The sequence below is a fragment of the Echiichthys vipera genome, assembly GCF_963691815.1.
Source record: "Echiichthys vipera genome assembly, chromosome: X".
NCBI classification, from domain to species: Eukaryota; Metazoa; Chordata; class Actinopteri; order Perciformes; family Trachinidae; genus Echiichthys; species Echiichthys vipera.
Window position 1 is genome coordinate 28806713 of NC_139825.1, and position 13529 is coordinate 28820241.

At 41.4% G+C, this 13529-nt stretch overlaps 1 protein-coding gene across 1 annotated transcript; it reads left to right on the forward strand.

Annotated features, from left to right (window-relative positions):
- Nucleotides 1-2655: 2655 nt before the first annotated feature.
- On the forward strand, nt 2656-6543 carry LOC310965038 (uridylate-specific endoribonuclease-like; the record flags this gene model as incomplete). Its single annotated transcript, XM_083938422.1, has 9 exons — nt 2656-2713; nt 2806-2928; nt 3015-3137; nt 4184-4370; nt 4476-4681; nt 5792-5905; nt 5990-6096; nt 6195-6337; nt 6429-6543. The coding sequence occupies 9 exons, from the start codon at nt 2656-2658 to the stop codon at nt 6541-6543; spliced, it is 1176 nt and encodes a 391-aa protein (XP_083794548.1).
- Nucleotides 6544-13529: the final 6986 nt, after the last annotated feature.

The window sequence follows — 13529 nt, forward strand, 5'->3', positions numbered from 1 at the left end:
GCACAGCATCGTATTACCTCTTCACATCATGAGACTACACTACATACCTGTAGGATGCACACGGCACACATACACCACCCTGGCCCGATGCGTAAACCCGCAGGACGCACACAGCGCATACACCCTCGGACGCTACGGCGCGGCAGAGCTGCAAGCTGGCCGCACTTGCTTCGGCAGAGGAAAGAGAAAGACTAAGCGACCAGGGCGGGTATATAAACCCCCCACATTGGCGGGTGAGGACACAGCTGCACTACAGGTGCCGGTACGGGGCGTGTCGCACACCTGCCGCGATCGCCATGCCGGCTGTAAAATAAACAGACTGAGGGACACCAGATAACTGAACTGCAAACAGAATATAAACCATCCGGTTACACATTGTTAATCCCAGTGCCGTCCGCCTGAAGCTCCCTGCGTCCCTCAGGATTCACCCGACCTTCCATGTTTCCCAGGTAAAGCCAGTTACCACCAGCATGTTGTGCCCGCCTGCCGTCGCCCCTCCATCCCCCCGTACCGTTGACGGCCATCTGGTGTTCACTGTGAGCTCCATTCTGGACGTGCGGCGCCGTGGATGAGGATACCAATACCTGGTGGACTGGGAGGGCTATGGCCCAGAGGAGAGGAGTGGGGTCTCCAGATCCCTTATTCTGGATCCGTCTCTGATCCGGGAGTTCTACCGGACCCACCCAGCGAGGCCCGGTGGAGCACCTGGAGGCGCGCCTTGGGGGGGGGGGGGGGTTACTGTCAAGACTCGTTCTGTCAGTATCCTCCTCTCTTCCCTTTTGTGTGAGTTTCTCTCCCTCTGTCTGTCTATCCCTTCCTTTTGTATGTGTGTTCCTGTTTGTCTAGGTCCAGTAGGCGTTCCCCCCCAAGCTGCAGCCTGTTATGCTGATCACCTGTATTACTACAAATACCTTGAGCTGACAGGCATGCAGCGCAGGACCGTTGTAGACCCTTAACTGGTAAAACTATTCCCCCCGGATTGGCATCCCCTTTCTCGTTGTGGTTATCACGCTCCCCGTCGTTAAGTTAAGTATGTACTAATCGTGTTTGTTGTTTCTCTCTCTCCGTGTTCCTGTTTCCCGTCCGTCTCCCTGATTCTTCCGTCGTCTCCTCGTTCCTGTTTTTCCCTTGACCGTCTTGTCATTTGTGTTACCTATTTACCCTGTAGTGTTTTTGTGTTAGTTATTATCATAAAATGTTTGTTTGTACTTTTACTTCGTGTCCGTATCTGCATTGGGTCAGCCATTTTTTGTATGTTATTTCTGTACCATTCGTGACACATTATCTGTAATAGACAGGCATAAAGCTGTTTCCGCCTGTGTCAGGCCTCGATTGAAGAGATATGTGATTGTGATCGATATTCTCCTGCTCCTCTGACATTGATACACTGATGTTTACGGCACCTAGGGTGGCCAATAAGAAAAATATGTTTCTTTTCATATTTGCTAAAACTGTCACTATATCCTTACAGCACAAAGAGACTCAGAAAAGGTAATGTAGGTCTACCTCACCTTCTGTTCCTGTCGGCTGGTGGGCAGGGCTTGGTTTTGTCATTTTACAGCTCAACAGTACACTAACATGTGTTTCTGAAAACATTTTATGCAAAAAAATAGGCAATACAGTAACAGACTCTTGATTCATATTTGATCAGCGCTGCCTTGTTTTACAGTTTGATTGGAGGTCATGAGCAGTCTTCGACACTGCGTCAGAGACTGAATGGCTCTGAGTATTCTATGGAAAGTTACTGACTTCAGCTTTAAAGTAAGACCAATGGGATCACACTAGATCATCACACCAAATTCGGCCTGCCGCATAAAAGCCCTTTCAACCCATCTTCAAACTTGACATTCATTTTGAACGCAACTACAAACCTTTAAGTTCAATGACTGTATCTTGCATGGTTAATATAAATACACATTGTATTGTATAGTCAGCAAAACTTAAAAGACCTACATGCATCTTTGCTGTTTAGTATTTGCAGTGGGAGCATGTGACCCCCAACATGGCCAGGGACATTGAAGCAGGTGAGCTATTCTGAGCTAACTTGCATAAACCCTGTGAATTACAGCATCTGGTCAACCTGGCAGGAGAAAAAAGAAAGGCTCCTCTTGTAAAAATTAATTTTTAATAAGATTGTATTTAACAAAATAGCCTGGACATGCAATAGACTAAAAGAGACATTTGACTTCCTAGTTTCAAATTAAAAAGAACTTACATTCATTGTCAAAAATATAACATCTGTAACATCTAAGATCTTGATATGGTTTTATTTTTTAATACATTAAAGCACCGCCTGTGTGCTAAGCAGGTTTGTAGTTTCACAGAGAAGAGAGATATAGTTTGTCTAAACTTTTAAATATATATATAAATATATATATATATATATATATTGTCAAGAGGTTGTGTTCTATAACTTATCACAACAACTTATCAGTCACATAATCCTTTACATATGCTCATTACAATTAAGAAGTTAAAATGTCACACCTGATGACACATTTTATTCAAGAGACATGGTTAAGATGAAGTGACTGATATCCTGATTTATGGGCTGGGTTAACGCAACTGTTTGGATTAGTCACATGAAACTTGCTATAAAAGGGGGACCATGATAACAGTCACTTCACCTTGTTTTCAGGTTGCAGCATAGCCAAGATGAAGGTTATTGCTGTCCTTGCACTTTGGGTGACCCTGTTCCACCACGGATACAGCAGTAAGAGATTTTTTTCTGTTGTATTATTATTACAGGTTTATGTATAACCATGCAATGCAATTAAGATCCTAATCTGTCCTGTTGATTTTCAGATACACTAGACTCATGTCAGGGCCGGTGTGGTTATGGTACAGACAATAGTTTCTCCTGTCAGTGTAACCCGTCCTGCGAGCACTACAGAGACTGTTGTTCTGACTATGCTGAAATATGTAAAGGTGAATGACAAAAGGTTATTTTATAACAAATCATTAAAACTTAGAGAAAGAATAAAAATATCACAAGTTTGTTTCTTTTTTACCAGCTGGAGCCACATCTTGTAAAGGTAGATGTGGTGAGAAATACAACTCTCAGAATGAGTGCCACTGCAACTCCAAGTGCAGCCAACACAACAACTGCTGCAGCGACTACGCAGACCTCTGTGACAGTAAGACCAGCCACGTGTCACCTATACTGTAGCCGTCCCCATCTCACGTGCCACACAGTTTATCACTCAGCTAGTTTCAACCTGTTTGTGTTTCTTGAGCAGCTACTTATGAAACCTGGTCACTTTCCCACGGTGGAAACCGAATCTAAGTAGCGAGCAGTCGTACAATCAGCCAAGTTACTGAACTGAAGACCGGTCTGTCAATCAGATATCTTGTTCCACCTCAAAATTGACTCGTGCAGGAAATATTCAGGAAATATTTCAGACCATTTCATGTTAATAACAAGGTCAAATTATCCAATATTTCACAAAAAAACTAAAATTAAAGAAAAGTCCCAAATAAATACAAATTGTGTATCAAAACTTTGTTTTGTTTCCTAATAATCATCTCATGACCCCTCAGATGCATCTTGTGATCTGACTCCTATGTTTGGAACCAGGGGATTAAACTACCTAAATGTATGTTTAGTAGTTAAAATAAGCCACAGTTTATAATAATCAATATTTTCAGAAGAATTTTACTCTTGATACTTTGAGTACATTTGGTTGATGATACTTTAAGTTGAGTATTCTTTTACTCATAATGGAGTATTTTTACATTGTTGTATCAGTACTTTTACGCATGTAAAGGATCTTAACACTTCTTCCTGCTCTCTTGGTAATCTTTCAGTATTTGACCAGCGGGTGTCACTGCTGTGCTACAAAACATAATATATCATAATAAAAGTTATCTCACGACACTTTACAGAGTAGGTAAAGACCACACTCTATGACTTATTTATATACTGCAGGGATGTTTAATCCATTATATCCTCTAATAGTATTTCATGTTAAATGTATATACTGATTATACAGTCTGTTAAATAATAATAGTGTAGTGGGGTAAAAAATACTGTATTTTCCTACGAAATGTTGTAGAGTAGGTCTAACTAGTCTATACGCTAACCTTTTCACCACATGTGCTACTTAAATGCATAAATCACAACTCTAGGTTAACAACACTAATATAATAAAGACACTTTCTGTGTGTGTTTGATGTTCTGCAGGTGACGGAGGAGGAGGAGGAGGAGGAGGAGGAGGTGCTGTGATCTCTGACGCTGAGATCAAGGCTCTCTCTGAGACGCTCTATGTTCTGGATTCTAACAAGGCTTCAGCCTCAGAGCTGATCATTGACCCTCAGGCTCTGGTGCCCGATTCTGAGACGAGCTCCAAGGACGATCTCTCCCCTAAATCGTGAGAAGACGATCTTATGAGCAGAGCACCCGTGGGCTCCTCTTTTCCTTGATCTCGATGATCAGTAGTTACAAGGTTGTTGTTTTTTTGTCTTTGTGCTTCCAGTTTGTTCCAACACCTGAATGAGGAGGCTCTGTTCTCCAGACCCACCTACGCTGCTTTCCTGGCGGTGCTGGACAACTACAACAGGATGACTGGACAGACAGAGGACTTCAGTCCTCAGCAGCTGGCTGAGCAGGAAGCCTTCGTCAATGAGACCATGTCCAACACTGAGCTGGGCAGAGAGCTGTTTGCTTTCCTCTACACCAAGGGTAACTTTAGGTCCACATGTAATAGTACATCCTGTTACTAGTTGAGCACGACTCACATAGAGGTCTGGTCAAAGCGCTCTAGTGGAGCAGATTTTAAAGTCTGACGCTGTGGGCCCCCAAGACTTAAAGTTAAAATGAATGGGTTTTGTCGCTGCTCTTATTATTCTTCATCTGCTTCATCTTCTTTTGTTTATTTGGGATCACTTACAGTAACAGCAGCAGGTCATATAGTCATCACTGAATACTTTTACAGAATATTTTCAGCTTTTTACAATATAACTGTGGAACACAAGACTAGAACAGAAAACTACGTTTTACATTTGAGATGATGAAAAAATTATAGTGTGACAAGTAGTGTGAAAGTGCCTTGAGTAGTCAGAAGACTTAAGTCAATTTACCATTTACCATAATAATAATAATAATACAATAATTACAGAACAAAATTAAAGGAAGGGTGTTTTCCACTTCTTCTAAGTTTCCTCAAATGTAGTTTTCTGACACCCCATGGAGGAGGTGATTATCCCCATTACACATATTTCATAGACAACATCACACCAGTTCTCTGTGGATGTGTTGTCTGGCTTAAGCCATTTCTTTCTCATTGGTTTTCTAGCAGCTACACTCTGTATTTCATCTTACTTCTACATGGAGAATTTTAATGTTTAGTTTTTAGAGTTCCCCTAATGCTTTGACAGATGTAAAGGAAATGTATAATGTTGCCATGGAGTCAGTGCCAGTTTTGTGTTTAGCCTATATCTGTTTACACTTTGCCCAATTGCACCGGTGAAAGTATAAAGAATTAGCTATTAGCTGTTACTGTTAGCAGCATTCACACAGACGTATAGACGACTATCACTGGTCACAGTTATAAGAAGAGTCTTTTATGCTATTTATTTTGCGATGTACGTAGGATATAATGACATCCCCATTAAGTCAAACTCACACTGAACATAAAAATATGTATATCACAGCTGTGTGTTCAGATTCGACCAAGTTATGACTCAGAGAAGGAGTGACTCAAATGGGCAGTAAGGGATTTAAAGCACCTTGATTGCTTCTTGTCCCTCACAGTATAAACTTCTGTTATAACGTGTTTTTCTGTATTTTAAGGTGTCTATGCATCAGAGGAGGCATTCCTTCAGGACCTGAAGATGATGTGGTTTGGTCTGTACTCCCGCAACAACAACATGATGGACTCCAGTGGCTTTGAACACATCTTTGCAGGTTCAGATTTCTTTTAAACACAGAGGGGTTTGTTTTGCAGATATTTTTTCTTTTTGATTAATTAAAAATGACATTCTGTATTAGGAGAAGTCAAGGGAGGAAAGGTGTCTGGTTTCCACAACTGGATCCAGTTTTATCTTCTTGAGAAAAGAGGACAGCTGAACTACTACAGCCACAGCTTCAACGGACCTGTATAAGCATCCGCAACACATACCTCAATATGTTGATGTAAACTGTGACATGCGTTGGCATTCCTTCATTCCTGTTTCTTTCTTTCACCCGCTCTCAGTGGACTACATACCCTGATGTCTTGGGGATGCAGTTTATGTGGGAAGGCTACTACAAGCAGGTCGGTTCTGCAATCATCGGCTGCAGCCCTGAATTTGACTTTGCCTTATACAGCCTCTGCTACATCGCTCGTCCCGGGAAACAGTGAGTAAACCTACATGTCCTGTGATGTTTTCTTGCATGCAAATCTTTTTTCCCGATTCATTTATTTTTTTTAACTGTGCTTTATCCGCAGGTGTCGTCTGAGCCTTGGAGGGAAGCCGCTGATTATCCAAACTTACACCTGGGAGAAATCTTTCTACGGTGATGGGAAGAAGTACATCGGCTCTGCCTTTCCTGCATCCCCATAAACTGAAGCTGCAATCTGCTAAATAATAAGCAACTCACAGACGAGCCTGCTGGTGTTTCATTACACTCATGATGTTAATGCTGTGAATAATAATATTACCGACAGAAGCACGTCTCAGAAATTGAATAAAACTTGAGCATGTATCGCAATCTTATTGTCTCCCAAAATGTTTCTGTTAAGCAGGAATAACATTCTTCTTCTCAGAAAAGGCCTTCTCTTAAACATGCATATCCACTTGCATAAATAAAACAATAAACCAGACAGTCAATTAATCTGCAGTGTAACCTCTCGTCAATGGTCTTAGACTGAGAGAATGTGGTATTCCCCCAGGGGCATGATCAAACTGTGCCTAATAGGGCAAAAAATGGGCCTGTTCTTATCAGCTGTCCATAAAGCTGTGTGTGTAACTCCCTGTGAAGTGTGTGTGTGTGTGTGTGTGTGTGTGTGTGTGTGTGTCTGTCTGTGTGTGTTTGTTCTTTGTGTTTGTAGGTTTCCGTCGACTTACCTAGTGTAGTGAGAACTTGACGCAGCTCAGCTCCCATCAGTGTGCCCTTTCTCTCTGTGTCAAAGACCCTTAATCTCCTCAAAGGAGCCCTGGTCCTTGCTCTTAGCAATGGCCTGAAGCAGGGGCAGGAACGTCCAACGTCTCATAGTTTATCTCTGCAGGTGAATTAAAACAAAAGTTTTGTACTTTAACACATCCAGAACTGTCATGAAAAGGACACACGTATTGATGTCAGCAACCTTACACAGGATTTTGAGGGCCTCGCGTAATCCCAACATAGGCAAACAATACAAGCACAAATGCAGTTTTCACAATATCTGAACTTAAGGCTAAATGTTCATTTATTAATGTGTATCACAACATGGTTTAAAATATACAAAACCACTTTTGCACACACCTCCATACACATCTATGGACTTCATGAAAATAGGATTTATTTAGGGAGTGAATTTACAAGGCTTTTATAAGAGAAATAAATGTTCTGCACGCTCACAAACAAGCCAAAAAGGATTGACAGGATTCTGTCCGAGTGCCCGCATGACTTCACCACACTGGCTGTAGGCGATCTTCCCCTGTCTGGTCTGATCAAACAAAAGGAAGGCCTTCTTAAACTCTGATATGGAGACAGAGGTAAGACTCAGGTTCAGATGTACAGCACATTAATAAACATTGCTCACAAATGCTGTAGACAAGAAAAAAGTGTATATTTATTGAACAAAGTTATTTGTATATAACAGCTGATACCGCTGCACAAGTTGTTTTGACAGTAGATGCCTGCAATTAAGTCAACGGATTTGTGCCGTCCTGACACCACTTGTTATTACTACAAACCTATACATGGTGCATAATGTTACTGTTGGGAGTAGCTCATTTAAAGATGCAACTATTTGTTTATAAAAATGTTTGATGTATTTGTGACCCAGCCATTGTGTAAGAGGCAATACAATATCAAGTAAATGGTAAACATCAAGTGAACCTCTGATAATTTATTGAAAGTTATATCAAATGTTAGAAAACAGTCCAATTAATAAAGACAAAGAATAAACCTCACTATGCGGATGCAGAGGGGAGGGGGTCTGACAGGATAACAGTCCAGGATACCTTGTGTGTCAGGAAATGCAACAAGTTCAGGTGCTTTGACATCTTTCTAGTGGTGAATGGAACCCAGCAGTGGATACAAGAAGTGAGTCCATGGTGTTATAATCCTGCTGATGGCGGTCCGGTGAATAGAAAAACAATTGGCTGGATCCCTGAGACAGGTACACAGAAAGATACATCAGAAATAGCAGCAATTCATTGACGAGTAGCAGTTTTTTAGCTTGGTGTGGGGTGATATCTAAGGCAGCATTGTCTGAGAAGATGACAAATTTTGCATTTGCGGTTGGCTCCACTTGTTTCCAAAAGGCCAGGAAAGATTTGTACAATGAAAATCTGAAATAAAATGAAATAAAAACAAAACCCTAACAGATCTGGGTTATAATAAACAATGATAATAAACAGATTTTATATGTGATAGGATATGTGGAGATTTGATAGTTAGGGTTCCTGTTGGATAGGCTGTAAATCCAAAAAACTTGGTCTAAGACAAGGGCCATGACAATCTCTCTTTATAAGATGTGACCATTTCAATTGTAACCCCATGAACAGTTGACAACCAAGGAAGGCAGGATGTGGTGATCAAATGCTAAGTGAATTGCATGAAGAGTGGGTAATGTTGTGCCCCTAGGTGGACTGGGATCAGGATGCAACATAGGGTACACTCACACAAAATCAATTAACCAAATGTGAGATATATAAAAGACCACTGATGTGGAAATTAATCTCTTCAATAAAGATCAACAAACAGGATCAGCTTTTAGTATTTCTCTCTGCAGAGTGACCCTGAGTTTAGTAGCCATCCTCCTTTTGAGGAGGAATCCAACGTACAGATAAGGTCACATGGCAAAGACTCAGCTGGGTGACATCTTCAGACAAAGCATTCTCTCAGACTCGTCACCACAAGATTTTACAGGAACAGGATATACAGGTCAAAAATGTCTCAGTGTGCTCTGGGATTATCTCTTGTCATGTGGCAGACCATATACAAACAGGGCAATCTATTTTGTCATGGGATAAGGTCTACACAGGAGATTCAGGATTCACGTCTGACCTAATAAAGATTATGAATATAAATTAAAAACGTCAAAAAAATCCCCAAACACTACAAAGTCCTTGCAACAGAAAGGACTACAGATTACTCTAGTGTGCAGTCTGTTATCAAAAAGCCAACCTTCAATAGAGTAAACGTTCTTTACAACCAAATGGTGAAACAAAAATAAAGCTCAAACATGAAATAGATAACATTTATTTGGAACTTAGATATTTTTGTTGCTCATCCATGCTGTAATTTGACAACTGGCTATGTTAGTGTATAGTATTGGAGTAGAATATGAACTCTCAATCATCATTTACCTCCTCTTCCTATCTTCAACTATATTCATATGGATTTCATCAGTCAAGTCATCTTCATCTGATTCCTTTTCTGCCAAGACATCAACAAGGTCTTTGGAGATGATGTCCCACTCAAACCATAGTGCTTCTAGCTTGCATGTGTAACCCTATGGGCACCTAAAAGAAAAGCACTCGTTTCTTTTTTTTTATAAATGTTTTATTTTCTTATTTCCTTTAAGAGATACATATTGTTATGTTAAAAGAATGGAGCGGCATGGCAAAGAAACGTGACAGTTCATCATAAGTTTTGACTCATAACCAGCCGCACTTTTTGCCACCATGTCAGCCATATGGTTACCTCTAGCAACTTCATCATTACCATTTTCATGTCCCTTGCACATTATGATAGCTACCTGCTTGGGAAGGGATAAAGCTACCACTAGCTCTTTCGTTTCTTCCTCGTGGTTGATGGGTTTGTTATCTTCTGTCAAAAACCCTGCTCTCATCCACTGTCCTAGTTTCACATGCACTGCTCCTGCTGCATACGATCTGTGTAGATGTTGACTTTCTTTCCCTCACTCAGCTGCAAAGCTATGAATAATGCCACAATGTATGCCCTTTGTGCTGATTGGGCTCCCTCCAGGGGGGGGCAATTCCTCAACCCCAAAATCTTCTCCTTCCACTTTCCGAACAACTGCATATCCTGACTGTACCCCTTTGGTGTCATGTCTGAAACAGCTTCCATCAGTATATAAAGTCTAGTCTGGGTCTGACAGGGGTTCGGCTTCCAGGTCAGGTTTTGCTTTGTCTTCCTGTGTTGCTTTGTGTTCACATTGGTGAGGTTCTTCTGTAGTCATGTGGTCTGCCATGTTAATGCCTTCATGTGTGAAAAGTTGGTCAGGAGCCTTGAGTTATTTGCTAAGTCGTCTTTGTCTGAGTGACGTCATGGTGAATGTTTTTGAGTTCACATATGCTAATGAGTACGTGCAGTGGGTGTCCCATCACAATGTGTGCCGTCTTTTGAATCAGTCTACCCATGTCTGCTGCGTGTCTGGTACAATCATGATATTGTTTTTCCATGTTGTCTAGGGGAGCACTTAGATATAGTATTACTTGTCTCCTACCATCCCCCTTTTTTTCTGAAACAGAACTTCATTTGTCGCCCAATCTGTTTCAGAAACATCCAGATAAGTAGGCTTCGAATAGTCAGGTGAGATCAGCTGCCGAGGATAATTCTTGTTTTAGCTTAATAAACGCCTGTTCTGCAACAAATGTCCAACCGGACAAGTTACGCAACCAATCCGCTGTTAACCAGAGCCCTTAAGGGAACCGTAAGGAGAGAATAGCCAGGAATGTTGTTTCTACTGTAGCCAGTTTACCCCAAAAATGAAAGTATGTCCTTCACTGTCTGCGGTTTTGGGTGATGTAAGACTGCGGATCTATAGGCAGGTGACAAGCCGTAGCCCCGGCCAAGGAGGGTCCTACCTAAGAATGAAACCTGTTGTCTACACACTTGGAGTTTAGAACGGCTAACCTTGAAACCCTGCTGTGCTAGCCACCTGAGAACTGTTTCAGTGGCTGTCAAACAATCAGCTGCTGATTCTGCTGCAATTAGTAGGTCATCCACATATTGGATGAGAGGTGTGCCACTAGGGAGGGGACAGTTGGTAATGCCTTTTTTAACACCTGGTTGAATATGCCTGTTGAGAGGGCAAACCTCTGTGGTAGACGAAAATATCACTACCGTCCACCTCTAAAGGTAAAAGAGAAGATGTCTCACAAATCTGGATGTGGGGGGAGACAAAAGAAAGCGTTGGCCAGATCAATACAGGTGAACCACTTTTTAAATGGAGAAAGACTAGTGAGAGCCGTATTAGGGTAAGGGGTCAGCAGCCTAGGTTGGCATGGGTAACCCCTGTCAACCAGCAGATGGCCATCAAACTCTCCTGTAATGTATAGTGGATACATTAGAGTATATGAAAAGGAGGGAGACAAGTGAATCATACAGTATTGTGCAAATGTTTAGGCTGCTTACCACGTGGCAGTCTGTTGGTCAAGTTAGACTCCCGATAAATCCTTGAGTCATGAACAGACACAGGCTATTTGGCCTCCACATTTGAAATCATGTAAGCAGCATATACGATCTTGACAGTGCAGAGAATAACAGATGTTGAACTATGATGTAGTCTTTAACATTTTGAAACAATAGTCAATCCACATGTAACTGCACATTTATGATTTGAATGGACGTCCTATTCACATCATCTGCTTCATTATGTGATGGAGCCGTGATGGGGATGTGTGTGCCATCTATGCAGCCAGTCACACTGGGAAATCCTGAAAGAAATTAAATTAATAATCCAAGTCTGAAGTTACAGCACAGTGTCATTGGAACAGAGTATGTTTATCCCCAAAGCAATTTCAGTCAAAAGCAACTAAACTTGGTTATTTGTCTAGGAAGACGTTTCAACTCTCATCCAAGAAGCTTCATCAGTTCATGTACGCATCTGACCAGGCTGGGTTGGCATGGGTAACCCCTGTCAACCAGCAGATGGCCATCAATCTCTCCTGTAATGTAGTGGAAACATTAGAGTAGATGAAAAGGAGGGAGACAAGTGAATCATACAGTATTGTGCAAATGTTTAGGCTGCTTACCACGTTGCAGTCTGTTGCTCAGGTCGTTGGACCAGTCCCGATAAGCCTCTTGGATAAAAGGTGAAACGTCTTCCTAGACAAAAAAAATCAAGTCCAGTTGCTTTTGACTGAAATTGCTTTGGGGATAACGATGACCTGGACAAATGAGAACATTCAGGGGCTCAACAGAATATTATTTAATATTCATTTAATGGATCTCTACATCATTCACCTGCAATCCTGTGGAACTCCTCCTTGATGGCTTTGACAGGTTTATGTCCAGGGAAAATGATAAAGGTGGATAGTAGCCGTTTCAGGGTGAGGCACACTTTTCTAACTGCTTTGCATACGGTTGCCTTACTCAAGTGCTCTGCATCTCCGACGTTGTACAAAAAACTCAAAATAACGCAGCGCAACACACAATATCTGCTGGGATGTGAGAGCATGACTTCGGTAGTTAAAGTTGGAAATGTAAGGATGGATTAGGTTGTGTATATAAATGATGGACTGACATGAAACGGTACCGCTCAAAAAGATAATTGTCTGGAAATGCAAGAACATCTATGCTCGGTCTGATAATCATCTCCCAATGAATATTTAATTCTCTGCGCACTAATGCTGCACCTTCATCACGGGATCATTAACAAAAGGACACGCCATGGTAGTGAATATAGTCGCCACCTAATATAACTTCTAATGTCGGCCTACTGACTGATTTTTGCAATGATTTTCTCAGAGAACAGACGGAACTAAAGCAGAACTTTACTACGCCAAAACTCGCCCGCTGACTGAATGAATTTGGAAATCAAATACCGTGTGTGGCTGAAAGAGGGCGGAGACGGAGAGAAACTCAAGGTTTGTTGAGAAAATCCTGGTCCCGACCAGGTTAGTTTCAGAGAGCATGTTAACATGGTAGCTGACCGAGAGGTTAAGTTACCTCTCTTTGTGAAACAGGCTAGAGTTACCCCTCTGTCTCTACTTTGATTTAAGCCTTCCTTTGTCAAACGGAAAACTCAGAGTTTCCCTCATTTCAGGGTTAACAGACTCAGAGTTTTCACTAAACCTGCTTTATGAAACGGACCCCGGCAAGGCGACAAAGCACAAACAACTCCGGGGAACAAGTTGAAGTAGTAACATGCATTGATGAGACATGAATGCTACAGATAGAGAGGATAGAAGCTCAAAGTATCAGGAACAGTATTATTCCGAGCAGACTAGGCCTATAGCAGCATAATAAACAATTAACAATATATATATAACTTGATATGATTTGACTTTATGTAGGAGCAGGATGCTTTTACAGTTGTGTTCAAAATAATAGCAGTCCCACATCACTAGCAAGATAAATGACTGTTTTTGTTAGAATTTCAACTTCTACACTGCAAGTAAGTTTCTAGAAGCTTCAGTAAAGGTATAGA